This window comes from Zingiber officinale, chromosome 8A (genome assembly GCF_018446385.1).
Source record: "Zingiber officinale cultivar Zhangliang chromosome 8A, Zo_v1.1, whole genome shotgun sequence".
In the NCBI taxonomy this organism is placed as follows: domain Eukaryota; kingdom Viridiplantae; phylum Streptophyta; class Magnoliopsida; order Zingiberales; family Zingiberaceae; genus Zingiber; species Zingiber officinale.
The window spans coordinates 2,479,298-2,507,261 of NC_056000.1; the positions used below are offsets into that span (position 1 = coordinate 2,479,298).

General features: G+C 38.1%; 3 protein-coding genes across 10 annotated transcripts; 2 read left to right on the forward strand and 1 right to left on the reverse strand.

Moving 5' to 3' along the window:
• The first annotated feature begins 11,294 nt into the window (after positions 1-11,294).
• On the forward strand, positions 11,295-12,117 carry LOC122011873. Its single transcript, XM_042568287.1, has one exon. The coding sequence runs from the start codon at positions 11,341-11,343 to the stop codon at positions 11,902-11,904; it is 564 nt and encodes a 187-aa protein (XP_042424221.1). The 5' UTR covers positions 11,295-11,340; the 3' UTR covers positions 11,905-12,117.
• On the reverse strand, positions 11,935-13,960 carry LOC122011872 (probable beta-1,4-xylosyltransferase IRX10). The gene is made up of 4 exons (XM_042568285.1): positions 13,634-13,960; positions 13,083-13,471; positions 12,751-12,992; positions 11,935-12,650 (listed from the first exon to the last, which is right to left on the reverse strand). Exons 1-4 carry the CDS (start codon positions 13,737-13,739, stop codon positions 12,131-12,133), a joined length of 1,257 nt encoding a protein of 418 aa, XP_042424219.1. The 5' UTR covers positions 13,740-13,960; the 3' UTR covers positions 11,935-12,130.
• Positions 13,961-15,680: 1,720 nt separating this feature from the next.
• Positions 15,681-27,742, forward strand: LOC122011875 (formin-like protein 7). 8 transcript variants are annotated; one of them, XM_042568296.1, is made up of 10 exons: positions 15,681-16,076; positions 17,280-17,374; positions 17,889-17,967; positions 18,077-18,157; positions 18,238-18,457; positions 23,463-23,579; positions 23,701-23,848; positions 25,742-25,881; positions 25,974-26,009; positions 26,740-27,742. In XM_042568296.1, exons 5-10 carry the CDS (start codon positions 18,263-18,265, stop codon positions 27,541-27,543), a joined length of 1,440 nt encoding a protein of 479 aa, XP_042424230.1. In that variant the 5' UTR covers positions 15,681-16,076; positions 17,280-17,374; positions 17,889-17,967; positions 18,077-18,157; positions 18,238-18,262; the 3' UTR covers positions 27,544-27,742. The 8 variants fall into 8 exon arrangements, with proteins under 8 accessions (XP_042424230.1, XP_042424225.1, XP_042424229.1 ...); XM_042568291.1 differs by lacking the exon at positions 17,889-17,967 and having other exon boundaries at positions 25,739-25,881; XM_042568295.1 differs by lacking the exon at positions 17,889-17,967 and having other exon boundaries at positions 18,077-18,121; positions 25,739-25,881.
• Positions 27,743-27,964: the final 222 nt, after the last annotated feature.

Sequence of the window (27,964 nt, forward strand, 5' to 3'; positions counted from 1 at the left end):
TTAGAACCCCAAGGTTATTTTGACGTGATCAAAAAAGTTAAGTTAGGTCTTGTTTGGTTTAATCCCTGTATCTAAGTGTGCAAGAGCTTAGGAGCACAAGAAGTCGAGCGGAAGACGCGGCTAGCGAGAAGGACGGCACGGGAGAGAGCCGACGGGCTCGGTGCATTCGATGGGCGAGGTGCTGCAGAATAATACACCGGTGGACGAGAAGAAAGTATGCGACGTTCAAGGGACGAGAAGCCGGGGAGAAAGGCTGCTCGAGGAGAAAGTCGAAAATTAGGTTTGAGTAAGCCCTATTCCGGATGGCTGAAATCACCCAAGCGAGCGGAACCGGAGTGGAAGACCCGGACTGAGGCGAGCAGAACTAGAGTAGAGGGCCCGGACCGAAAAAGTCAACCATGTTGACTTTTATGGGTCAGGCGCCCGGAGCCATTCCGGGTGCTTGGAGTCTGGGCACTTGGAACCCTTCTGGGCGCCCAGAATGCAACTCTTATCAGATTCGACATGTCTGTTGATCGACACGTTGGGGATAGAATTCTATCCCACTCTAGGCGTCCGGAACCCTTCCAGGCGTCCGAAATAATGCTATAAATATAGCTCTATTTTCAGTAGTTCACACAACTGTTAGGATCCTTCGTACGGCTAGAGAGGGGGGGTGTGAATAGCCGACCCCAATCTTTCTCGTTTCTTCCTACGATTAGGTTAGCGCAGCGGAAATACAAAGTAGACAGAAAACAGGAGAAGAAAATCAAACCTTAACACAGCGATGTACGAGGTTCGGAGATGATACTCCTACTCCTCGGCGTGTCCGTAAGGTGGACGAGCCCTATCAATCCGTCGGTGGATGAGTCCCCGGAGAACCGGCTAATATCAACTCCTTGTGGGTGGAGAAACCTCGCCACAATCACTTGCAACAGCAAGCTAAGAGTACAAGAGAATAGCAAGAACAAAATGAATGTAAAACAAACAAGCTTGCCTTCTCGTCGACTGAGGTCCCGGATGAAGTAGCAACTCCACGGACAGATGCAACAGCAAGCCAGTCGAGAAAACTGTCGGGGAAGCTCACGCGAAGCTTCAGCAGCGGTTGAGCTCAGCAAAGCTCGGAGCACCAGAAGAAGCAGAAGCTTCAGGCAGGAGAGAACTTCCAGAAGGAAGAAGAAGAAGCCCTGTAGAAGCCCTCAGCCCCTTTATACCTGCGAAGAAGAAACAGCGAAGAAACTAGCCGTTGCATCGCGTGATCGATCCAGCGACCGGCACGGAAAAACTCTCTCGATCGGTCGGCAGACCGTCAAAAGTCGTCAGGTGATCGGTCCGGCTGATCTCCATGCCGAACAGACCAAGTGCGCGGTTCAACGCCTCGTAATGCCAATCCTTGGCATCGATCAGAACGCCGTCCATGTCGAAGATGACGGCCTTGATCATGGGCTGATCATACGGTGAGCCCGATTGGGGAAATCGGTGCACAGGGTGATATCGCCGGGCATCGTTAGGAGCCAGTCCCGGATCGGTCCGGTGACCGATCCAGAGCTTGGTTTTTGCCCAAACCAAGTCCCAAGACTTCCAAACCAATATCCGGTCAACCTTGACCTATTGGTACTTCATCCCTAGCATCTGGTCACTCCCTTGACCTGCTAGAACTCCCTGCCAAGTGTCCGGTCAATCCCTTTGACCTACTTGGACTTTCCAACACCAGAAGTCCGATCATCCCTGATCCATCTGGATTTTCCCTTGCCTGGCTTCACTCACCAGGACTTTCACCTGGCTCCACTCACCAGGATTTCCACACTGCCTAACATCCCAGTTAGGACTTTCTCACTGCCTAGCTTCACTCACCAGGACTTTCCCACTGCCTGGCTTCACTCACCAGGACTTTCCACACTGCCTAACATCCCAGTTAGGACTTTTTCATTCACCTAGCTTCACTCACTAGGATTTTCACCTGGCTTCACTCACCAGGATTTCCCGAATGCCTGGCTTCACTCACCAGGACTTTCACCTTCACCTAGCTTCACTCACTAGGATTTTTCCCCGTGCCAAACTCCCTGTTTGGACTTTCCCCGTGCCAAGTCTCCATACTTGGACTTTTCCAGTGCCAAGTCTCCATACTTGGACTTTTCGCGTGCCAAGCTCCCTGCTTGGACTTTTCCAGTGCCAAGTCTCCATACTTGGACTTTTCGCGTGCCAAGCTCCCTGCTTGGACTTTTCCGTGCCAAGTCTTCATACTTGGACTTTTCCAGTGCCAAGCTCCCTGCTTGGACTTTTCCGTGCCAAGTCTTCATACTTGGACTTTTCCCGAATCAGGTCAACCAGGTCAACCTTGACCTACGGTTGCACCAATAATCTCCCAAACATCTATTCTTGTCCCACATCAAGAATAGAACTCTCTCACGAGTGTCAAACATCAACATGCAACACAACTAGGTCAACCTTGACCTAAGGTTGCACCGACAATCTTCCCAAGTCAAACATCAAAATACAACTCGAGTCACGTCAACTCGAGTCGGGTCAACCAGGTCAACCTTGACCTAAGGTTGCACCAACAACAACTTGTAATTCTATTTTTTCTGTTCTACTATTGTGTGTGAGCTATTAATGTTGTAAGAGGCTACTCCGCCCGAAGGAGATTTTCAGAAAAGTGCGCTTCATTTTTCTTGGATTAGCAATCTCCTGATTGTAAACCAAGTAATTCCCCTTATGTCTCTGTTCTTTTAATTAATTTTTTATTATTATTACAAGTGTTCTTAATTAAGCTATAAAGTCAAGAAACGCTTGAGTTTATTTTTGCAAGACAATTCACCCCTCCCCTCTTGCCAGCCACCAAGGGACCAACAGAAGTCACATCGCCATGTTGTAGTAAATATCTGAAAAACAACATCAATGTGGTACTACAATATGGGAACTAGCACTAGTGCACCACCCCATAGTATTATATCAATGTTAAAATCTTAGAAGCATTATTTGTACATTTATTTATTTATACTAATAATGTATATTTTAAAAAATTTCAATCATCGATTGATATTGGTCATAAACTCTAATGGACTAATATTTAGGTCACTTTAATGATTTTTTTTTGTCGGCCAACAACGAAAGGACATAATCGTGGGTTAGTTCATTTACATAATCAACATAAAGTGATCATGAAACAATCCCTTTTTGCTGTATTTTTTTTTATATACAAGATATTCAACAAATTCATAGTATACCGGTGAATATATTTCAAAGTTGGAATTTAGTATCTTAAACCTTTATATTTTTAGATACATTTTTCTAGTTTTGAAAGTTAAAAGCACATAATCAAAAGCTAATCATTATAAATTTATAAGTGTTCTAGTTACTTTCACTATAAGAAATGTATCTCTATTGCTGGGTATTTCAGATAGAGATGTTTTTGTTCCTATGAACTCAACTAATGCATCGGGTGATCTTTTTCTTTATCACTTATCTAATAAAAAAGAGCCTACTAGATCAATAATTGAGGAGTTGCTTAAACACTATTCTTATAGAGTTGAAGTAGATCATGATATTTTAGTATTTTGCAAATTATACATTATATATATATGTATTTATATGTTATTTTCTTCTAATACATACAAGGTGTTGGACCCCGTAGTAGTTTTGATGTGATCAACCAAGTTGGTTAGGTCCTGCTTTGTGTTTGATCTCTGTGTCTGAGTGTGCAGGAGCTTAGGAGCGCAGGAAGTCGAGCGGAAGATGCAGCTAGCGAGAATGACAGCACGGGAAAGGAGCTGACGGGCTCGGTGCGTCCGAAGGACGAGAGAACTGTGGAAGAGTACTCCGGTGGGAGTGAAGAGTGTGCGCGGCGTTCGAGGGACGTTAAGTCGGGACAGAAGGCTGCTCGAGGATAAGGCCGGGAATTGGGTTCGGGTGAGCCCTATTCCAGTTGGCCGTAATCTCCTAAAAGAACGGAGCGTCGGAAGCTGAAGAAACCAAGCTAGAAGCTTGGAGGCGCCCTAGAAGGCGCCTTCAACAGGTCAGTTTTGACCGTTTGCGTGCGGATAAAGTTTTATCCGCTGACCGAGCTGGAGGCGCCTTGAGCCTTGTTGGAGGCGCCTTAGACCCTCGGGATAGACTTTCCAGGAGCTATAAATAGGCCCCTGGAGCTAGGAATTCATTATTCATTCAAGCTTTCAATTCCTAGCAACTTGTGAGTTCATTAAGTGTGTAAAAAGGCTTCTCCGCCTACAGTGAAGGAGACTCTGCTAGTGCGATCTTCGATTGTCCTGGATTAACAACCTCCTTAGTTGTAATCAGGTTAAACCTCGGTCTCCCGTTTTATTTCTGTCTTTAATTTTATATAGTTGCTAGTTATTTTTATTGCTGCACTTATTTCTGAGTTGAAATCCGAGGAGGGTATTTTTATTTTTGTTTTTAGCAATTCACCCCCCTCTTGTCGGTCTCCGCTGCGCCAACACAAGGTTCCATTATGTCTTATAGATATTATAGATGATTTTGAAAATCTAGGTAGATTCAATTGGGTTGAAGAGATTTATCAATTTATTGCCCCCCAACTACCTACCATCAGAGACCTTTTTTCATCAAGTCAAACATATCAAACGACCACTTCAGTTTGATATCTAAAAGATTTACTGGTCTTTTGGCTGTAGGTTTTTTTTAATGATAAATGTAATATTTTATATGGACATTATTATGTATGAAAGATTGATTGAAGTAGGCATGATTTTTGGAGTATGTCCTAATCTATAAATCATATAATATTGAAGGTCTGTGAATAAAAAAGTAGAAATCTACTCCTTCATATATTAGTAAGATGAGAGGTTTGACCAAGTCGCACATGAAGAAGTAAATATAAAAAATTATCACCTAATTTTCATTTGTAGTGTCAAAATAATTATTTTTAATTTGATAGGTTATTAGAGAACTAGTCCCTACCCTATCTAAAAATATATTGGTAGAAAATCTTCCTTACCTCAATGATACTCCACGTCTATTAGAGACATCACCGGTTCATGATATAGAAGTCAGATGCCCAAGTGATAGTGAATGCCCTAATTGTATTATTCATCAGAACCAAATCAAGGAGCTAACAATGGAGAACATACAGCTAAATGAAAAGGTGAAAGAATTACTTGGAATAATACAAAAGCAAGGCATCTTGGTTGAATCAAGCAACCTTGCAATGGATCCTCATCCTAAATCAGTTGCTTCTAGAACAAGAACTAGGAGAGGACTTGATCGAAGTCCCTATGATTACAGGGATACTCTTGTTGATAATCCTATGTAGTCTAAGCTTTTACCTCAGAAGAAGAGAAGCAAAATAAAAATCAGCAAGCCTTTTGAGAACATCACAGGATAAGGAGCTGTTCTTGACTAGGGAAAAGAAAAAATTGATCACTATGATAAGTAAGAAGGAGAGATTATCTTAATTTCTGAAGGAAATTTTGAAGAAGGGGCTAAGAAGGAGGTTGAAAGAAATTTCCAAACTTAACAAAATAATATTACAAACCATTGCAGTAAGCTTGTATGTACACATCAATTAGTTTGAGTAGTTTAATTTTAATCGCTAATTACTTTTTTTATGGTAGTATGTCAAAAATAGTTTTAAACTCCCAAGAAGAAAAATAAGATGAGGATGTGAGCTACTTATTAAATACATTGAAAAAATTAAAGTATGGTAGTTTCCACCACTCATTTATAGTAATTCTGTCACAAATTTATAAATTCACACATTCTAATATTGCAAGCTATTGCAGTAAGTCTGTATTTATACATCAATTAGTTTGAGTAGTTTAATTTTAATCACTAATTATATATTTTTTTTATGGTAGTATGTCAAGAAATAATTTAAAACTCCTAAGAAGAAAAAAATAAAATGAAGATGTGACCTACTTGTTAAATACATTGGAAAAATTAAAGTATGGTAGTTTCAACCATTCATTTATAGTAATTCTGTCACAAGTTTATAAATTCACACATTCTAATATTTATTTAGCTAATTGAAAGTTATTGATTTACTTTTCAAGCCTATTACATAATTTATTTGGGAGGAAGCATCTTTTTGTTAACTACGACTTTCTTATTATCTTATATAAATGCTAATATTTTTACAAGAGGGGAGTTAATTAATATTTATTGTTCGATTTTATTTAGGGAGGCTTCCTCATCTAGTGCGCCATACAACAACTCTCTATGTATTTCAACCATCGTAATTGTAAAGAATTTAAAATTATCGAATATTATATATTGACTGAATATGTTGTATTAATTTATTACTTATATATCTCTTTGCACAATTAATGTCAACATCAAAATTTTATGGAAGAGTGTCACGACACAAATCATAAAAATCGATATCATAGAGGGAGAGGTTGGTATATATTTATACCTATTAACACAAGTGATGCACAGCTTTCAGTTGCCGTGTATCGACATAAAAGCAATGACTTTTAATAATTACAACTCTCTTGGATAACATGGTAAATGATCGCCAGATTTTGAAACATTGATGAGAATATAATATTCTTGTTTATGTTAGTATTCTAGTATAAATTATAATTGATGTTAGTTTTTCCATTTCATTCTTACAGGTAGTTGAATTAAAAGAATTTTCTCTTGAGAAACTTGCTACTATTCATCCTACTTTAGAATATCTCCATCCCTTTGACAAATGAGTTTATATTACAGTTGATTGTCGACAATAAGAAGGTAAGTTCGAAAGAGTCAGTGTGAATATGTAAATTTATCTTAAATTTGAAATACTAAATTGCTTATATTATTTATAGTAATGATTGTGACTTCTTCATGATGCAATACATTAGATGTCTGCTATATGATCTGAAGTTGAACTTCAAACAAGTCAGTCTAATCATCCATTGTGCTGTAACATGGAAACTTGGGTATGAATTGTAAAGCTAATATTGTGTACTTATGATACATGTATATATGTATTTGTAAAATATAAAAGAGTTATAGTTTCATCAGTCTTGTGTCATTTCTATATTGTATTTGTAATCATCTTAATAAATGTGGCATTATAGTAAATGTAATGTAATAATTGTAATATGGTTGATTTGGTGTTTAGTAATCGATTATTGAAGATTGTTGTGTATGAAATGTGAACTTTATATTAAATAGTCACAGGAATAAATTTACTGTCAAGCCAAATAAAAACACAATGGCATTGGTAGGGTGGTGTTGATATATGAAGATAGCACTAGAGTGATGATGATATTATGAATTATGATACGAAAATTAGGATCTGTGTCACTTAGCATACAACTATAACTTCTCATAGGATACTCAGAATCATGACTTCACAACATCTCTACCTTCTCTATACTCATATCCTCAATATCATGGCAGACCAACATGTTGTTGGTGTTGCAAGATCAGCACCAATGTGGTGCTGGTTTTGCAAAATCAGCACCAACGTTCGTGCCACTTACCACACGACAATAGGTTCTTGTATAGTCTTAGAACTATGGTTGGAGGGCATATATACATTCTATACACTCATCTCTTCCATCTCATACCAAAATTTCTAAAATCTAAGGTCCCTAAGTCAATCAATGAGTTTTTGTCAAAATCCATTGATGGACGTAGAGGACTGTGATCGAACCCATTCCAAGACCTATGGTTCCGTATGTGTCATAAGAGTTTGAATATGCCCTCATTAACTTTTTTTTGACCTTCCCAACGTTGTTCCAAATGATTTTCATCTTTTTATACATTCTGATGTTGGTCTGAGAAGATAAGAGCCACATTGATATTGATCTTCGGAAACCAACACCAAGCTTGGCAATGAGAATCTAAAGCCACTTGGTGCTACTTTTGAAAGACCAATACCAATGTGGTTATGGTATCGCAAGATCAACACCATGTTGGTGTTGGTTTTTGCAAGATCAGTACCAACGTCCATGTCACTTAGCACGTGACTATAACTTTTTGTGTGAGTCACAGAACCATAACTTCTTATGTGATATGCCACTTTACCTGGCCGATCTGCCAATCTTCCTGCCCCCTCCCCCCCCAAAAAAAAACCTACCAAATTTGTTATTTGAATTAATATCGTAATCAAAGAAAACCCAATTAGGTCCAATTTATTTCTTCACTAATGAAATATTTGACTTACAACCAGTTCTAACTTCGCCATGTGGTCTTGTCTTTTTTATTTTATCACCTTATATCTACATTGATCCTGCCCGAAAGTTGAAGAGATGGAAAGCTGAGAATGTGGCGTTCCCGTTGATCGCCTATAGACTCCGCTCGGACCCGCAACATAGATGGCGTCAGTGATGAGCCAAGGAATGGTCCCCGACATTGACCCTCCGATAATCGCATAAGGCGGAGCAACAAGAAGACTGCAGCACAAGCAGTGAATATCGCATACCTTCGTCGATACTTGGACCCCCTTTATATAGAGCTCCTGTAGCGCGCGTGCATGCTCCCCAAGGCGGACACGCTTCCCTAAATTTTTCCTGAAAAGACTTGTTGGTAGTGTCTCTGACACAGTATCTTAACAAACCGAGCATATCTCTGAAGTGACAGTGGAAGCTTCCGTCGTACGATCTTCTGGTTGTCCATGCATGGATTCCTTATGTCTCGTACATTCGGTCGGAGTTCCACTGTGGTTGCGTCACATCCGCTCGGCAAGAGATCCAATGCGCCAATGTCGAGTCTTGCCGCCTAACCGAGCGAGGTAGCCCTCGGCCGAAGTTCCGCTCTGCCAATGTCTAGCCTTGCAACCTAGCCGAGAGGGGTAGCCGCTCGGCCGAAGTTTTGCTCCGCCAACGCCGAATCCTACCGCCTGGCCGAGTGGGGTAGCCGCTCGGCTGAAGTTCAGCTCCGCCAACGCCGAATCCTGTCGCCTGACCTAGCAGGGTAGTCGCTCGGCCGAAGTTCCACTCTGACAATGCTTAATCCTACTGCCTGGCCAAGCGGGAGAGCCGCTCGGCACGACTTCTTCACATCGACTCCTCCGTCCGGCATCCCCTACTCCATTGAGCGTTGGTTGTTTGACACCTCCCCGCGTCGAAGGCGAGGTCGGACCGGGACCTTCTCCCCTCGGTCGGGGCATGCTCGCCTGACCGGTCGATGCTATTTACGCGTTGACCATCATGTCTTTGACCTTCACCTCGGTAACTATCCTCCGCAGGGTGGGTCCTGCCTTATCACCGTATCATACATATTTCGTTTAACATTTGTATGTCTTTCTTTAAAGTATATAAATTTTTTCCAGACTACTTCTTTAGTTTTCTTATTTTTTCCGGCTATTGCTTATTCTTGTGCTAAATCCGGCTTTTTGTACATATTGATTATAAAATGAAAATGGCTCCTCCAGTGATGCAAATTTCATCCCACTTTTTTTTTGCTTTCAATCATCATTAACTTGAGGAATGTATACCTGATCATCACATAGGTTTTTTTTTTCATTAATGTAAAATGTATGATTTAAAAAATCGAGCAACTATATTGGTGGAAGCACAAATAATATATCAGTTACTGGACAACTATAAGTCAAGCAACATTTTTCTTGCTTGATTCTTGAAGTTCACTGTAATTACAATTTCATCCAAAATATAGTATGCCTGTAAATTTTTTTGTCGGCAATAAAGGGAAAAATTCTACAAAGGTCAATGTGAATTATAAAATAATTATGATAATAATAATAACAATACAATCTAGGAAAAAATTACTTTGTAATATTAGGTACGTTGGTGTTGAAACCAGGACTAACATTATAGTTGATTTTTTTACCATATTTCATGATTAATTTTGTAGTTGATTGATAAAAGAGAATAGAAGCTAAAAAATTAAGTGTTATTTGGAAGTTTCATATGCAATGATTTTTTTTGCTTTGGATGTATTGATTTTTTTAAAATCACCATTACGTTGGTGTTAGATTTTAAAAAACCAACGTGGTGCTATTTTTTTTTTTTGTTGTAAAAAATAACACCAAGTTGATGTTAGTTTTGAAAGACCTAGCACCAATGGTTTTGAAAGCTAAGGGGGTATTTGGTTGATGGGTTTGGGAATGAGGGAATGGAATGATAGTAAAGATGGTATTTGGATTGTGGGTTTGGGAATGACAATTTGGGAATGATTTCGAGATTTATGGGAATCAACCAAACCCATATAACTAAGTGGGTTTCATTCACATTCCCATTACACCTTATTATCAAACTCATACCTATAGTCATTTTCATCATTTAACCAAATGTCACCTAAGATTTAATGCGGTGCTAGTTTGAAAGACCAACACTAATGTGCTGCTAGTCAGTGCTAATTTTGAAAGATCAGTACCAATATGATGTTAGTAGTTGGTATTCGTTTTAAAAGACCAATACCATATTGGTGTTGGTTTTGAAATAAAAGCAGCTTAACGTTTGTACTGGTTTTTTCAAAATCATCACATTAGTACTGGTTTTGAAATAAAATAAGGTTGTGAAAGAAAATACGCTCAACATTTGTGCTGAAACCTTCATAAGGTCAATATAGAATATAGATATTGAAACACTAGCAGAAAAAGGAGAGTTATAAGTAAAGATCTAACTCATTTGACGCAACAGACAGTTAAAGAAGATGACTTGCATCTATGATTCAAAGGGGAGAAAGAGAGAAGCAGATTCATGACAAAGAGGATTTAGGATTTTTTGTTTTTGGAAAGAGAGATAAGTAAAAGAAGAGAAAATAAATAAGTCCTTACTAAACAAAGAAAAAAAATTAAAAAATTTAAATTTAAGTCGCGTCATATGACCACATCACTCATATTTACGGGTGCCCGTATAAAAGTGTATAAAGTATGAAAATTATATCACACAAGGTCAATGAACAGGGGTAGTAGAATATACACTGAAATGCGCAAAAGTCGTCGAGCAGATGGATTGACGTCCAAGCAATCGACAGACCATCTAGAATTTCATTTTATTCTTTATAATTTGCTTTTTTATTATTTGTAAATATCCATTTTTTAAAATTAAACCATCATTTTACTCGTAATTTTAATTAGTTCTTAAAAACCTCGGCTTCGACAATTATGTCAATGGTATAACATAATTTATAAATGGCTTGGTCAGTCAACTATCTATATTTTATTGTCAGTTAATTTCTTAGTATTATTGTTGTTTAGGTCCAACTTGAAGCTTCTCAGTCGTTGCCTACCGAGCAACGAGATCTTAGCATGAGTCAACTGCTTGGTCAATTTCCGAGCAGTTTACTTGCCGAGGCAACGCGGTGTCGCCGCTGAACAATCCTTTCAGACAGGTATGGCCTTCGGACTGCTTGGGTTTTCGTGAGTTCCCTATAAATATGCTCGTTGCTGCTCTGTTCTTCCACATCCTTGGATTCACTTTGGAGGGAATGGAGCTTCGAACTGGCCGTAATTCGGCTGCCAAAGCACTATGGAGCCAGCTACGTGTCGCCCTCTTTGTGATGAGGAAAAGCTTAGCTTGGAAGCAGCAGCAGCTGCTTCTGGAGATCAAGCTGCTCGGTGAATCCCTCGGTGACTTCTTGTACCGCCGGCGGCCGGAGAGGCCTCTTTATGGGCTGCGTGAGCACGAGTTCTCCTGCAGCAACACCCCCAATCACCCCCTCTCTTACGGCCGCCGCTACAAGGCCGGCAAGCGCCGCCACGGCTACTTGCTCCCGTGCTTGCATGGAGCCGTGGCGGTGGCGGAGCCGGAGGCTTACTGCAGGCACGCCTCGCCTCGGCGTGCCGCCGTGAAATCGGTCCTCTTCTCCCCGACGGCCTTCGCGGTTCGCATCTCTAACTACTCGTCGGACGACGAGTACCTGGGGCAGAGCGCCGCCAAGGTGGACGACGAGGCAGAGGAGTTCATTAGGAAATTCTACGAGCAATTGCGCCAGCAGAGTCGTATGCCGCTGCTTCACTGCCAAGAAAAGGAGCTTGCAAGAGGACTATGAAATTAGTTAACACTGATGAAGCTGTTCGTATACATCATGCACAGAAATAAGGCTGCTTAGTTAATTTGGAGTGCCTGCAACAATGTATTTCTAGCTTTCATCCCCCTTTTTTTTCTTCTTCACACATTGAAGTTTCGTTCTTTTTAGTTGGGGAGGTGGTGCATGATTTGCTGTAACTACAATGTCGAAATAAATATAATGTATTGAAGGGTCTCTCTACATCTATCTATTTCTCCCATGGATAAGTGTCCTCCACAGAGCCTGCAGTCCAGTTCAAAACCTTCTGCCCTGGCTGTAAGTAGACGCTGCTTCCATGTGGAAGCTTACGAGCAAGACCATTCAGTATCTGATGGAAGGCATCCCCCGGTCTCGAAGGCTGTGGGAAAGACACGGCCAGCTTAATCAAAGGATTCGCGAGCAGTCTCTGTTTCCTCAATATAATCTCTGTCGGCATCGAAGTCAGTATCGTATCCAACCTTACGATGTCCTTCTCAGCTACAAATACTGCAATGTCCGTCCACGGAATTGTGTCCGCGAAAGGCAGCACGATGTCATCGGCTATGACCACGGGAATGCAACCGAACACCACGGCTTCCACCAATCGGGGACTCCAAGGAGCCCAACCTAACGGGCACAAGCAAAAAATCGAGCGTTGCATGTCTTCGTAGTAAGTCGATGGATGTTCGGTCGAGATGTCGAAGATGGGATTGTTCTTGAAGTTCAACCATAACGAGGCCCGAGCGCCCCTACGGAACGTACGTAGGTAAGTAAGTTGTACAATCAGGTTCAAGCTAGCTCTCAAGCTAAGTCCAGTCTACTCTACGAAGGTGAGAGAGACGTACATACCTCGCATAGTAGCACCCCTCGGGATCATTCATACCGTCGTGAAGCAATCCGCGGAAGTAAATGAAGATGGAGCGAGGGATGTCTGGAGGAAGCAAGTGTGCGTGCATCCTCTGGGGCGAGGCGTATGGAGGAATGACAATTGATCCCTCCTTCAAGCAGACATGGTTCTTCTGCCCGAAAGTCTGCACCAACGTAGCACGTCGAAGCAGGGGGAGGATTCCGCGTTCCACCGCAGTCTCTTCCTGCAGCCATAGATACGAAATTGAAACAGTGCTGTTTGAGTTCAACATGCAATAGGAATTAAGAAACTGTGCTCTCGACTGATTAATTACCTGGTAATGGAAACATGCCCCGAAATCGTGGGGGACGACGAAGAAGTGATCTGCTCCTTCAGTTTTGTTCCAATGAGGCCATTCCGAGGCAATTAGTTGTATCGCGCTCCTCATCATTCTCGGAGATCTGAAGGGCAGAGGAAGGCCATCTTTGGTCAGGTCACAGGTTGGGTAAACTGGGACATAGAACCAGTCAGCTTCCTCGGAATCGAGTGTTCGAACAGGACTCGATAACAGGAACCGGTGCATGAAAATCTCTGCAGCGAACATGTGAGTCAGGCATCTTGGATCTCTTTTTACCAAGTCGACATTGTACTTGCTGGGCAATTCGTAGACGAACACCTTCAACCTCCCCACAGGATCATCGTCTAATGCGTCACCAGCATTTCCTGAGATCATGGAAACAGAGCCAGCCGATCATGGAAAAACTGATAAAGAACCAGATAAAGGATCGAACAATTCATTACAAAGTAAAAAAAAACAAAAAAAAGGAAAGGTAAAAAAGAACTTATTTTACTAGGAAATAAATCCTACAATGAACTCAAAGTCACCTTGAAAGCCAAGTATTTGCCGATTCTGATCCATACCCAAGCCCTCAGTTCGGGATGCCAAGCTGCAGACAATGAGAATGGTAAAGCCCCAGATCCCCTTCTCCATGATTAGGCGAAGGCAGCAGCTGTTTCCTTCCCTCCTCTGCAAGACGGGAATTCCTCCTCTTGCTTGTATGAATCGAACAGCTCGGTGCCTAGTTTTACAGGGCGAGATGAAAACCGAGGTCGAGTGACACCGACAGCCTGAGAGTTAAGACCCGGGAGAGGAGCAGTTGGCTTGTCCAACCAAGAAAAGGGGCCGCTGCCTTTATTTACTCTGTCAAAAGTGACACAGAGACAGCGAGGGATGGAGAAATTAAAATCGTTAATAAATCCACCAAATTCAATCAACGTGATAAAACCGCGCACTGTTGAGTCGCGAGCAGCGGCATCGATGGAGGAAAGGACAGGCATGTCGAGGCATAGATGAAGGACCACGTAACCTTCAATGATGCATCACATGGCAGTGGGTGGGAGTTGGTCTGTTGTTGATTTGCGTGCAAAGATTAAAGAAGCTTTTGTCGCTTAATCAGCTGATTTGCCGAATCGGATTTGGAGGAGTAGGAACGAAGTGCTCTTGTAGCAAAGGATCGGAGACACAGGGAATAAGAATAAAGTAGTCTCTACTCGCAGACAAACATAGGGAAAAAAAAAGATTAATCTAGGTAATATCGTATTGTCGAGTTTGGTGTGTGATCCATTCGATCCTATAGAAATTTTTCATCCTTTAATTATGTGTTCTATTTGAAAAAAAATTATTATAAATTTATCATAATTGAGGCTCAAATCGTGAGTATCTGGATGATAATTTAGATGTCCTACCATTATATCATAGTTCTGAGAGCAAAATTAAGATAGTTCGGAGACACAGGGAATAAGAATAAAGTAATCTCTACTCGCAGACAAACAGAGAAAGAAAAATTAATCAGGGTTGGTAATATTGTTGAGTTTGGGATCATCGATTCGATCCATCCTTTAATTACATGACTTATTTGAAGATTTTTTTTTTTTATAAATTTATCATAATTGGAGTTTAAATTGTAGATATCTGGATGACAACTTAAATACCCTGCTGTTACATCATAGCCTCAGAGGTAAAACTAAGATAGAATAAATTTTTTATAGTAATTGGACTCACCGTTTCACGGCCCTATACTCTAAAAACCTCCGAAAGAAATTTTTAAGGAGCCTTAGTACTACTCCAATTGATAAGAACGTGCATAAAAATTCTTAGTCAACTATATCCGACAAATAAAGAGTTTATAAAAGGACTCGAACTCGATAATAGATAATAATATTATAATTAAAACATCTCTAGATCAATTATTGTTGGTGTAGATTAACAGAGGAACAGTTCTTGTCGGTGTAGACAAACAGAGGAAGGGATGACCAGTAGTGGACGTAATAAGATCCTCAAGTATTATTCCAATCAATGTACAGCCGCCATTTTGATTCTTTCCTGTATTGCGAATCTATTTTTTTCTTTTAACGTGGTTGACGTCCTAGTTTCATTGACTCGGGGTTGACTTTTCCATTGTTTTTTGTTCGGGTCAAAGTCGTCGCTTTGAGTATGGTTGATTCGGTGTCTGATACACTACGGGGACTTTTAGATTTACCAATAATGAAAATTTTATGTAAGACCGAATCAAAATTAATCGATTGCAAAGATTGAATTCTTAATTAAAAAAAAATCACTACAATTGTTAAAATCCTTTCTATAAATAAAAACAAATATAAATATAGGAGAGATAAAAATTAATGAATAAAAATATTTGGCATTAGTTTTAAAAATTTGGATAAAATTTTACGTTCGCCTTAATTTGCAAAATATGTAAAGTGGCACAGTACTTAATTAACCTGCCAAGTTTGCTTATAATTTAAATTACATATGCGTGAAAAATGCAATATTTTTTACTTGCAAGGTGTAAAGCGTTATTTATTTTATTAAAAAACAAGGTAGGGCAATGCAAAAACAAAATAGTATTTATAAAGGAGGAAGGGTATTTTAGGGAGGGAAAGGAGGATACTGGTCGATCCAATGGGGAAAACGGGAGCCAAGAACACGGAGCAAATCTACGCTAGATCACGTTTTGATCTCGGACCGAGCCCTTCGCAGCCCGACCTGAATCCATCGGCATCGAATCGATTCCGCTTGTTGGCGTCAAAACCCCCAGGCGAGTGATGGCAGACTCCATCCCCTCCTCGACGACGCCAAGCGGCAAATGATTTCTTCCCTCTTATGAAAAAATTTCCTGCCAATTTAAGGCCGGGAGGGGAAACCCTAGTTCATCCCCCCTACTGCCTATATTGCCTTCATAAAGCGACCAGAATGCCTCAACCTTCCTATCTCCCCACTTCATTGACGACCTACTGCGGTTCCGCTCGGCGGCGGTAGTCTTAGCAGGTTTGATTGGTTCTGGATTATTGTACTTCCGGTGTCCTATTTTTCACATTCCCTTTTGTTTCTGATTTGAAAAGTTTTTAAGTTTCGGGTATGCGCGTTTGTGCAAACTATTATCTTTTTATCTGAACTGTTATCTTGTAAAAGAGGTTATTTTTCCCCCCTTTACTTATAATTCTGAATAGCGGTGTGCAGTTTTTGAGTAATAGATTATCTATTCTGTATGTACTGAGGAAGGGTAACTTGTTGAGGTACTTAGATATTGAATGCTATATCTGATCTTCTTACTATATGTTTCCAGATCATGCAAGTTTGGATATGTCTTAATCATGATCCCCTACTTACTATTTTCATCATAAGCTGTAAATATAATGTTTCAGAATTTCTGTCTATTTATTTCATCTGATTATTTTTGAATAGTGCAATGTAGCAGTTGTTAAACCCTAAAAGAAGGGACATAAACTTGAAAGTAAACTCATTTTTTCTGCAAAAGAAGAAAATGTTCCTAACAAGCAAGCATAGAGAGAGTTTTTATTTCACCCTCAAACAGGCAGATAGAAGCTTGTAGATTTTGGAAAGTAATCTACTTAATTTCATTATAGGGATCAATAATTTTTCAAAATGCTTTTCATTTAATGTTCCTTGAATACTTCCTACAAGTGTCAGATAGCCATAACAATATTTGCTAATTAATCATCCCGACACTTGCTAGTTGATATTTAAGTAAGAATGTGTTGTTTTAAGAGAATTAATTGATATCATGCATCTTTCTTATACATTTCACATACGATTAATCAAACTGGTTGTGAGGTTAGTATAACATACTGCAAGTGCTATGAAACATCACAGGTACACAAAGAATGATCTGATAATTTTGATGATCTTAAAACTCTAGAATGCATCGAAAAGAAAGTGAACTTAAGGGGTGAAATGGGATTTTCTCTATTGTTTTAATGTGAGTGTCACTTCTTTTGATAAGATGGTTTAACCAGTGGACTTTTGGCTGATTCTTATTTCATAAACTGATTCAAAAAGGAAATATGTATTACTAATAGTTGAAGGAATCTTTTATTGATACTGTTTTCTGGATTTTCCTAATATACCTGCATTTCTCTTTTTTTATGCATTCCGATTTTATTAATTCAAGTGGATCTATTGAAATGTCTATGTCGTCTGGCATATTTAACTACCAGAAGTATATTTCAGGCATGACGAATGGGCCATTCAATGAGCAGATTTTGGCGGACAAACTTCTTAACCTTAACAGCACACAACATAGCATAGAGAGTATCCTTCTGTTGGTATATATCAATTTGGAAAGTAGTTTGTTTTACCATTAATGCTTGTGCCTGTTGGAAATTCTTCAGATTTTAGAACTTTTTATTGAATTACTTAGACACTTGTTCTATAGATATATATATTATCATTAACTTTAATTAGTTATGAAAATTGATGTGCTGTACAGGACATGAGCTATCATATTACTGTCTTAATATTCAGGTGCCTAAATAATTTAATAATTATGCCATGTTCTATGACAAGAAAAACAGTTTCAAATGGTCAGTCATAACACATAGGTAACTGTCACATTCTGTCTAGTTTGGCTTCAGAAATCATCAGTTGGAAAAAAGCTATATCTTTGTGTGGCTTCCTTTCCTTTTGGGTTCTTTTTTGCACAACTATTTATTCAGTTTTTTTGCATGATTTTGTTCTTGATACTGTTTCAGGCAGTTATTTATATATTTATTATTTTGTTTTGTTATTGGATTCCAAGATTTGCATTATTCCTTTTATGTTTGAATGTTTTGCTTGTAGCCATCTAGATCTCATCAGATACTAAGAACAAGACAATTAGAAAAAAAATACTAGTGAAGATTTATTATCTGTTCGTATGGTAAGTGCCCCTCAATCCTCACTTTATCTGAAGCCTTTATTACAGAATAAAAAACTGTTATTCAGCACATAATAGAAACAATATAATCATAATCTAATTGTGATTGCAGAGTTCTCGTTACTCTTTCACATTTGTTCTAGTCTGAACAATGCTGGTTAGTATTGGCCTTTACATCGAATTCACACTCGTGGTACTGTTACTCATCCATCTTAGGCTTTGTTGAATTGACTTAACTTTAATAGCTTTGTCACATTGGTGTATCTTCCATAGAAAGAAAGCAAAGGAGGTTGTGGAAATGTGGCTACATCAATTTCATTTAGCTTCAAGAGATCAAAGAATATCTTTTCTCTTTTTAGCCAACGATATTGTTCAAAATAGCAGGAGGAAGGGCTTAGAGTTTATCGAGGAATTTTGGAAAGTTCTTCCTGATGTTCTCAATGGCATCCTTGATAATGGAAACGATGTTGAAAAAAATATTGTGCATAGATTGGTAAGTGAAGACAAGTTATTCCTTTTTGTTCTGTTCTAGCTGATAATATACTTTTCCTATTTTAAGATATTTCAGTTTTTGTTTATCATTATGATCTTCTTGTCACTCTTTTGCACCTTTTTTATGCCTTCTGTGTAACGGAAATTGAGCATCTCATATTTGTTTATTAATGCTTATGATAGTTGGAATCATGAATCCTACTTTATCTAAGAGCATGCTAGCTTTAGCAAATGTAAATAACTATGAGGTAAAAATTCCTACAAGACAACATGAAGGAAAAGTTTTATGAAGGAAGAAATATGATCAGTATGTCAGATCTCATTTCACTTTAAAATATCTTTAATAAAAGTGACTTCTTTTTATGTCAAATTTCAGTTTTTAATGGACATTATAGAGTCCCCAAAATTTATAAATATTTTTCAAGCAATTTAAATCGACAGAAATAGTGTCATAATTCAAAATTTATTTTGGATAGCGTCAGGGTGAAACCAAGGGTTTCAGTTGAGCTCGAGTCTAACCACAATTTAATAGCAGAGGAATCAAGTTTGCATGATAATTTCACTTATTAAAATGTATTTTGTGTGTGTGTGGAGGGGGAGAAGTGCAAAAGGAGAATTGTAATTGTATTGGAGCAAAAGGTGAAGTCGTCACCTTAGTGGCTCCTCTAGGCCGGCCCCCCACTTTCTGGAAGGGGGTAAATTACGGGGGACATTTTCCCTAGCGCGGCGGCCCTTTGCATGGGGGGAGATAAGGCACCAGTGAGACATTTTGTAGAAGTTGACCCTAAGACCTATTGGAGCAACCACCCATGCAGTTACCCATGGGGGCGGAGAGTTGTAATTGTAGATATCACTAAAGGGAGAGGGAGAAAGGCTTATAAAACAAAATGAAGAAATAATTCTACTGTGACGATCACGACGATGATAGAGTTTTTGATGTCGTTGGTCTCTTTCTTGAATCTAGTAACAGAGATGAGGAGAGAGAAAGATGTGGCTGTGGAAGTGAGGGTGTCATCAGTGACCTCATCAAACTAAACTCCTCGATTGTCCACTTAACTCCTTTTGCACTCATAGTAAATTTGTGAACATCTGAAATTCATGAAATCAACAAAAACAAATTTGTCAATCATGTTGATTTGTTATCCTCGATTCCTTTAATGGAGAGATACCGACTTGAGAGTGTGACGAAGGTGATCATAGAGGCAGAATACCTTGGGAATAGCAGTCGGCGGAAGCAAATCAAAGACAAATTGAGTTTACGGAAGTCTTCAATCTCTACCTCTTGCTCAATTCCACTTGAAGGAATTGGAGGGAAGAAATTGTCTTATTATGCTTTCCCTCACCTCTTTGCAAAGAAGAGTTCTCACCAATGAAGTAAATTGACCTAATGGCTTACATTAAAGTTGAAAGTTGAGTTTTATAAGCCAAGATATTAGTCCTTACTAAATTTTGAATTATAAAAGTGCTCTGCTATCTAACCAATACATAGTGCATATATGCTAAATGGGCACAATAAGTTGTGGCTTATATGGTCCACGTAAAAAATAAAAAAATAAAATGATTAACACTTACTATATATATGGAAAAGTATGCTATTCGACATTATCTAATCGATAGTTTCACTTTAAAAATTGTGTGCAAATTGTCAATATCATCATCGTTAAGATGTGTTTGTTCGAAGTATTTGAGGTATGCTACATAAATTTGATCTCTTATTGAGTTCTCTTCAAGACGACATCATTGAGTAATAATCAATTCAATTAATTCATTATTTTATTTCACTAACTAGTGTAATTGTACAATTGGAAACACATAATGAAGGAGAAGGGAAAATGACTTAAAAGGGTAGCATTGTGCACAAAGCTCCTATTAGTGCGGGATTCCGAGGAAGGATCGGACGACATTAAGTTTATTGTACGCAACCTTACCTTCCATTTTGCAAGAGACTATTTTCGCAACTTGAACCTATGACCTCAAGGTCGCATGGTAGCAACTTTACCGTTGCACCAAGACTCTCCTTCAAAAGAGAAAATGACTAAATGAAGAAATAATCTAACGAAGGTGAACCACCTGTCTATTGGTGATAGGGATTTGGATGTTATTCGTCTCCCAAATCTAGCTGACAAAGATAAGGCTAAAGAAGAAGGATGTGATTGTATAGGTGAGGGTGCCATTGGTGACGTCCTTAATGAGCTAAGTTCCTTGACTCATGATTATTACATTCTCAAGTTCACAAACTTGTGGAACCTCACAAAATCGACAAGAATGAGGTTGTTAATCTTTGTGGTTGTGCCAGTGTCCTTGTTTCCTCCATCGGCAAGATGCCAAGTTGAGAGCTTGACAAAGGTGGTTGTAGAGGCAGATTGGCTTGGGAACACTTGAGGGTACTAACGTTATTTTATTTCATTTCTTCTCTTAGATGAAGGCAAATTGTGGACAAATTGACTTTCTGAAACTCTTTGTCTCTATCTCTTGCTCATTTCCACTTAATGTAAATGGAGGTCAGGAGTTGTCATACCGTGCTTTCCCTCCCTTCTACAAACAAGAGTTCCCTTTGTTGAAGAAAATTGACCCGATGACTTAAATGAAAGTTGAGTCTTATTGTAATGGATCTTGCTAAACACGCAAATAAATCTTAAATGTTTGCAATTTTGTAAAAAAGGCAAGTACTTATTATCAATCATAAGATAGTAGGTCTTCTTAAGATGATGATATCCGATCTACAAACTTCATAGTGCATATTTCCAAAAAGGATGCAATACGATGAGGCTTATGTGGTCCATATTTTTTAGAAAATAAAATATGCATAATAGTCTATATATATATATATATATATATATGAAAAAGTATGCTATTCAACATTATCCAATCAATAATTGCACTTTAAAAAAATGTAATGATATTTTTCAGCATCATCATTGGCATATCACTATTTCAAGTAATTCAGGTCAGGTGTACTACATAAAATTATACAAGGCTATATCACTAAGTAATACTCAAACCAATTAAATTAAGTTATTTTTATCAAATTGACTGGTGCAACCATATATGGTTAAATGCATAATAAACGGCAACTTATATTGCCAATAATGTGGAAAATATTATACAAGTAGCAAACATATAATTGAGCACTTGCAATATAAATGTAGCTTATATAAAGTACCTTTTGTTCTTTATTTTTCTAACTCATGTTTATGAGAAGATAAAGTATATCACTTTATTTTTCCTTTTCTACTTCTTCAAGTGCAGGATAACCCCAATGGGTTAACCCACCACCCCAATGAGGATGACATACAATGCTATAACAACTACTTTTCTTCATGATGCTTACATTGAAAGTACTTATTTTGTTCAACTCAAACTTGTTTGAATGAATCATAGGTTTAATTGCTTGGGTGTGCACAAAGTAGTTATAAATTAGTCATAACTCACTTTAAGGAGAATGATAAGTTATATGATTCAAAGTTGACACTGAGGATAAAATCAACACTCAATGATAAAAGAGAGAAGAAAAAAAGACAAATCTTGACACACATGCTCGTAGTGGAGAATAAGTGAGAATAATAAGTCTTACCATGTCAAAGCAATCTTCACATTGTGTTGTCATTGTCTTCCTCTCTTCATTCACTTTGATGACATGAAGACTTAGAATCGACATCAAAGATGAGGTTGATGATATTCTTTCAATTATTAGAAGTAATTAGATGGTCAATGTTCGCTTGTCCATTTTAATGTTGATGCCAAATAAAATGAATAGACAACACTTTGTTTTTTGAACAATTTATTCGAACTTATAATTTTTTATTATGGGTAACAATTAGTTTGTTTGCTTTAGTAATTTTTTTTGTGTGTGTTTTAACTAGGATATTATCTTGTTTTTACTTATTTAAAAGTAAATGCAGAATTTACTAATCCAAGCTTTACAATTCTTACTATGACAAAATTAATCTACTACATGAACCTCAATTTGACAACCTTAATATTATATATGTGCCTTTCATGGCTTAGGGTACTTTCTATCTCTATTGTAGACTTACTATAAGCTACCTCAAAAGGATCATAGAAGTTAGGGTTTGAGCACATGGGTCTTAGTTGAATGGAACCCCCCTTTCGTGACAATTCACAATATGTTGTGTTAGTTGTGTCATACAGGTCGTGTTATTTCGGTTCCTATAAAATCATATAAAATATAGAAAAATGATTATATATTTTAAAAAATATTTTTATAAGATCAAATATTAATTAGATTCATCTAAAGAATTAACTTATATGATATAAAAATATTAGTGATTTTAAAAGTTAATTTCTCTTTAAAAAGATCAATTCGTCTCATTCATTTATATATTTGAGACCTCTCATGACACTTTGAGGATTTTGGTTTTTAATGTTTCACGTCAAGTCGGCAGATGTTTTAGTGATTCGTGTCTAATATAGCTAGCCTTAGTTTAAAAGCTATAAAGTGATAATTGTTCCCCTAGATTTTCTTCCTAAAAATGTGGCCTTGATTCACTTTTGCTACATTGAAGTGAATGAAAGTTCAAGTAAAGACTAGAGAGGTCAGACAGAAGGAATTGTTTCCCCTTGTTTACTTCATATACCTAAATGGCGAACAAATTTCCTATGGCATTTTGACAATTATTGAATCAAAAAAGGATTATCTGGAGGACAAAATGAAATTTCCTCTAGTTTCTATCTGTGGAGTACTAAAAATTTAATGGTGCTATGCTCTTCTCATCATTTTTTCATTGCTATGTTTGTTACTAAAACTTTTCATCCACATGCCTTTTTGTTTGCGGTAAGGCTACTTAAACATATGCTTCCTGGACTTGATATTTAGTAGTAGCCTTGTTGTAGGATTGGTTTTGTTAGATATACACTGATTAGATTTAATTCAACAGTAAAGCTATTTATTCAGGAGCTTTCTTTGTGAGATATGTTATTTTATATTCATCAAAATTAAGTTACTGAATATATTGATCTCTTTTGGTTCTTCTAAATATCCTTAGATCAATATATGGGAACAACGCAAAGTTTTTGGCTCTCATGAATCTTTGAAACAAGATATGCTGACAAAGAATATTGATAGTAGAAATCGAAATGGGAAGGGTATTTCTTACAAATTGGTAAGTAGTTGGTCTAAATCATTTTGCCTCACATAGACACATTGATGCAACAGTGACCTCCATATGCCATAACCTTTTCATCAAGAATATATGCACCAACATCTTGTTTGTTTATTTGCAGAAACAACCTGGGGGCGAGCAGCTTCAGAAACTAATTTCAGCTTATAGTGATGCATCAGGGTTTCCCTTTGACGAAGAAACATTATTGGACAGTTGTCAAGCTGCCGTTAACTTTGTTGAGAGCTTTGAAACGGATACGTGGAATCAAAGTAAGTTTCTAGTTTAGCTAATTGCTCTAAATTTAGTGAGTAATAGTTGTTGTATCGAAGTTGGTATATTTCTTAAATAACTCACATTACATGGAGAAAATTAGTTTCTAATTTCTTTAGTATTATTGTACTTCTGCAAGTTAAATGTAATAATGATGCTGGTAGTGTTGGAGCCGGTTTTTTTTTTTGCGAATATAGTAATTAATATGATGTAATTTAGACAATTTTCAATTTAGTCAAAAAACAAGAAAAAAAAAATCTCAATTGACTCATTAAATTTAATCATCTCAAGTTTGCCTTACATGAGTATCAAACTATCAATTCAGTCTCAATTTGCCTCTTAACTGAGTATGAATTTAGTCATGGTGCACTAATCTGGCCCTTGACTTTCCAAAGTAATTAACATCATCCAAGGTCATCCACAAGTATGGCAAAAGTGGCTGGATGCTGCTTGCATGATTGATGAGGCGAAACCGTTGGGTAAAAGTGTCTTTGCACCAGTGCTATATAAAAAAAAAAGACAACCCGGTGCACGAAACTCCTGCTATTGGGGGGGGGGGGGGGGGTTGCGTAGGATCCTTGCAAAAACAGGGTAAGGTTGCGTAGGATCCTTCCCCTGTTTTTTTGCAACCTTACCCTGTTTTTTTGCAAGAGACTGTTTCCAGGATTCGAACACGTGACCTTTTGGTCACAAAGCAACAACTCTACCGTTGTGCCAAGGCTCCCCTTTTGCACCAGTGCTATGCTATCCCATAATACACAATAGATCTGCTTTTCACTCATTGGCATGAGAATCATCTGCTTCCCCTTGGCATGTTGCTTATTGCTGCTTGTCAGCCATTGCTTCTGGAGGAGTTTCGGGATTGTGAAAGACTAACAATCCTAAATATCCCCAGAGCAAAAAGATAATTTTCCTCAATATTTTCAATCCTAGTGGTCATGTGAGCAATATTTCATCACTTTTGCTAACAATTGTGGATGACGTCGAATTTGGGAAGGTCACAGGCCAAAGTGACAATTTTAGGGGTCACAAATTAAAGGTATTTTTTTTTTTTAGGAAACAAAACTTTAGGTGCCAAAGTGGAATTTCATTTTAGTTTAGTCTTTCAGTTATGGTGCTCTGTTATTTGATGTCTTTAATGCTGTCCTTTGCACTGTTCTCTTTCTATTTTGTGTAATACACTTTTATAACTGAGGTCTAATTATGGTAAAAGGGTGGTGAAATTACAACTGACTAAAAAAGAGAGATTCAATAGAAGTGATAACTTACCATGCAATTATATATCTTCTATTATTAGTAAAAGCCTATGCCCTTGCGCTAACTACTTTAGAAGATTATCTACCTTATACTCATTGTAGTATAAGTAGTGCATCGTCCAATTTTTTTTGTTCTAGTCGGCAACATGCCAACCTACTTGCAATTAGAGAGTTTCTTGTTATTTTCCTTTAGGAATTTAGCAGGATTCTCATTTTTAGTCAATGTTAATTTTCAAGGTCCAGTCTCAAATGAAACTGAAGAAACTTAGATTTAATTTTCTTCTTCTTTTTGATTCAAAAAAATTATGACATCATGCTGGCATATGTAGTTTCTACCTTGGCAATGGACATGTTTTTCATCACATGTTGATATACAGCTATAGTGCTTTGCAGCTATGTTAAATTTAAAATATCTAGTGCGACTTCAACTTCAACTCCATGCTTTTCTATCTCAAATTTAAAATATCTAGTGTGTGACTTATTTGGGCCTTAATATTTAGTGTTGACATGAAACCCATATTGTGTGGAATACAACAAACTATGTTCCTTTCCATTCTGGGCTTCATGCCTTGTTCGTTCATCCTTCATACGCATTTAACTTGTGTGTCTGTCATTTATTCTTATATGGATTAGCAGGGAACTTCCATGGTTCTGGAACAGTGAAGGAGCTGGTTAAATATCATGAAGTGTTAAGAGACTCCATAAAAAAATTGAAGGCTGTTGAATCAACAAGAGCAATTATCGTTGCCTGTTTAAAAGAAGCACTACTTGAGCAGGTAGTTTGCTGGTTCATACTTTTGAATGCTTTGTGCTTGTTATGTTGCTTATTTCATAAGTTTAAATATTTTTCCAATTGGTTTGTGCACAGGAAATCAAGTATAGCCAAGTTCGCCAACAGCTGAAGGTATTTAATTTGTAGCATTAAAAATTTCCTGGTAATTTCAGTCGTGTTACATATTCTAACAAGTTGCGATAATTCGATATAGTAAACTTTGATGGAAATATGTTTTCATAATCATATTTTTAAGAAAAGATCTATGAAAACTATATGGAACATTTAGCTCCAGAGATGGAATATTATGGCATATATATATAAACACCAAGAGGATCAAATAAGTTGTGGGTCTAATAGTGGTGATTGATAAAAGAAAATAATACTCAAATCTTATTGGTCAAGTATATTCTCCTCAACGAAATGCATGACACATTCTTCCCCTTCACCATGATACTGAGAATCTGCATGACACATTCTTCCTCTTCGCCATGATGCTGAGGAACTATTTGGAACAGCATTACTTGGAAATAAATAGTTGTATGAATGTTTTGACATCTTGATTAAGTTTAGTATCTCAATTCACTAAAAAATAGAAGAAAAATATTTTATAAATCTTGGTTGGATGCTTGGAACCATATTGGAGACTGACCTATTTGTGGTTTATATTACTGGTTTTTTTATACATAATTGGATTGAAGGTTATGATTGAATCTTCTGGTGCTGTTTTTAGCAAAATCTCTTATGTCAGTTAAGGTTACTCTTTATTTTGGCAGTGATTGACACTTTTATAAAAGCTAATATTTTACTGCTTTATAAGTTATAGATTTATTCATAATCTGTTTCCTGAATTGTTCTCCAGGCAGCTCAATCTGGGTATCAACTATCAGTAAACTTGTGCAACCAATTTAATATTGATATGTCACCAGATCGAAGACTTCTGGAATCGCCAGATCATGGACCTCCTGGCTTTTCGAGCAATTATGCTTTCGAATATGTAGAAGGGAACCAGAAGGCAGGAAATTCAACATCCTCAACTCTGGAAGCTGCTCCAGATGCGCCACAGCTTGTAGCTTCTACATCCTCGACTTTCGAAGCTGTTCCAGGTGCGCCACAGCTTGCAGACTTAACAATCTCTACTCAGATGCAAGATCATGCTCAGCAGTTTGTTCGTTCCAATGACATTGTTGGGTCCACAATTGAAGAAGACCTTCAGTCGAACAATAAAAGATTGAAACTCGAGGATGATCCTCGAGTTTCATTTCAACCGCAGCCACAGTTCGTGCCACCCTTTCCACCGTTGCATCCTAATACATTGAATCAGTCTTCATCACAGCCACCTGTACCTGTTACTTACCCAGACTCAACTGTGGAGCTGCTACCACCGCCGCCGTTAACACCTTTCCCACCGCCACCACCGCCACCACCTCTGCCAGTAGCGCCAGTAGCGCCAGCATTCACACCCCTTGCTGATTTGACTATAGCAAGCACTTATGGATATGCCCCGGCACCTCCTTTTCCAAATTACCAGATGGTTGGTTTTCCACCGCACCCGGTTGCTGGAAATCAATACGGTTTTCAAGCACCAGAGGGATCCAATTACGCCGACCAACCACCTTTTCGAAGACTGCCGCCGCCGCCGCCACCACCACCACCACTGGCTTGACAATAGTGAGAAGGCTTTTAGATGTTCAAGTAACTAGTTATGTTTCTGTACATTATGTGCGTGTTCCTTTACCTCCCCAAGATGGGGTCAGAGATGATATAATGGGTTAGACTTGCAGATCAGCTGAATGAAGAACCAATGGTTTATCCATCTCCTTAGATTGAGGGAAAAGTTCATTTAATTTATGGTGGTTTTCTTATTTTATGGTTCAGCTCTAGCATGTTCATCGTTGACAGATGCTCGAGAAATGGAAATGGAACAGTCGATAATTGTGAATGCTTTAGCTGTTCATCTCAGAAATGAATTTCTTCTCATGTGGTAAAAGGCGATTTTTCTTCTCGAGTGAATGGAAGCAGGCTTTCGTCTATCATTTCGACATCAACCATGCATCTTGGAGTATCAAAAGAGTAGTACGCGTTTA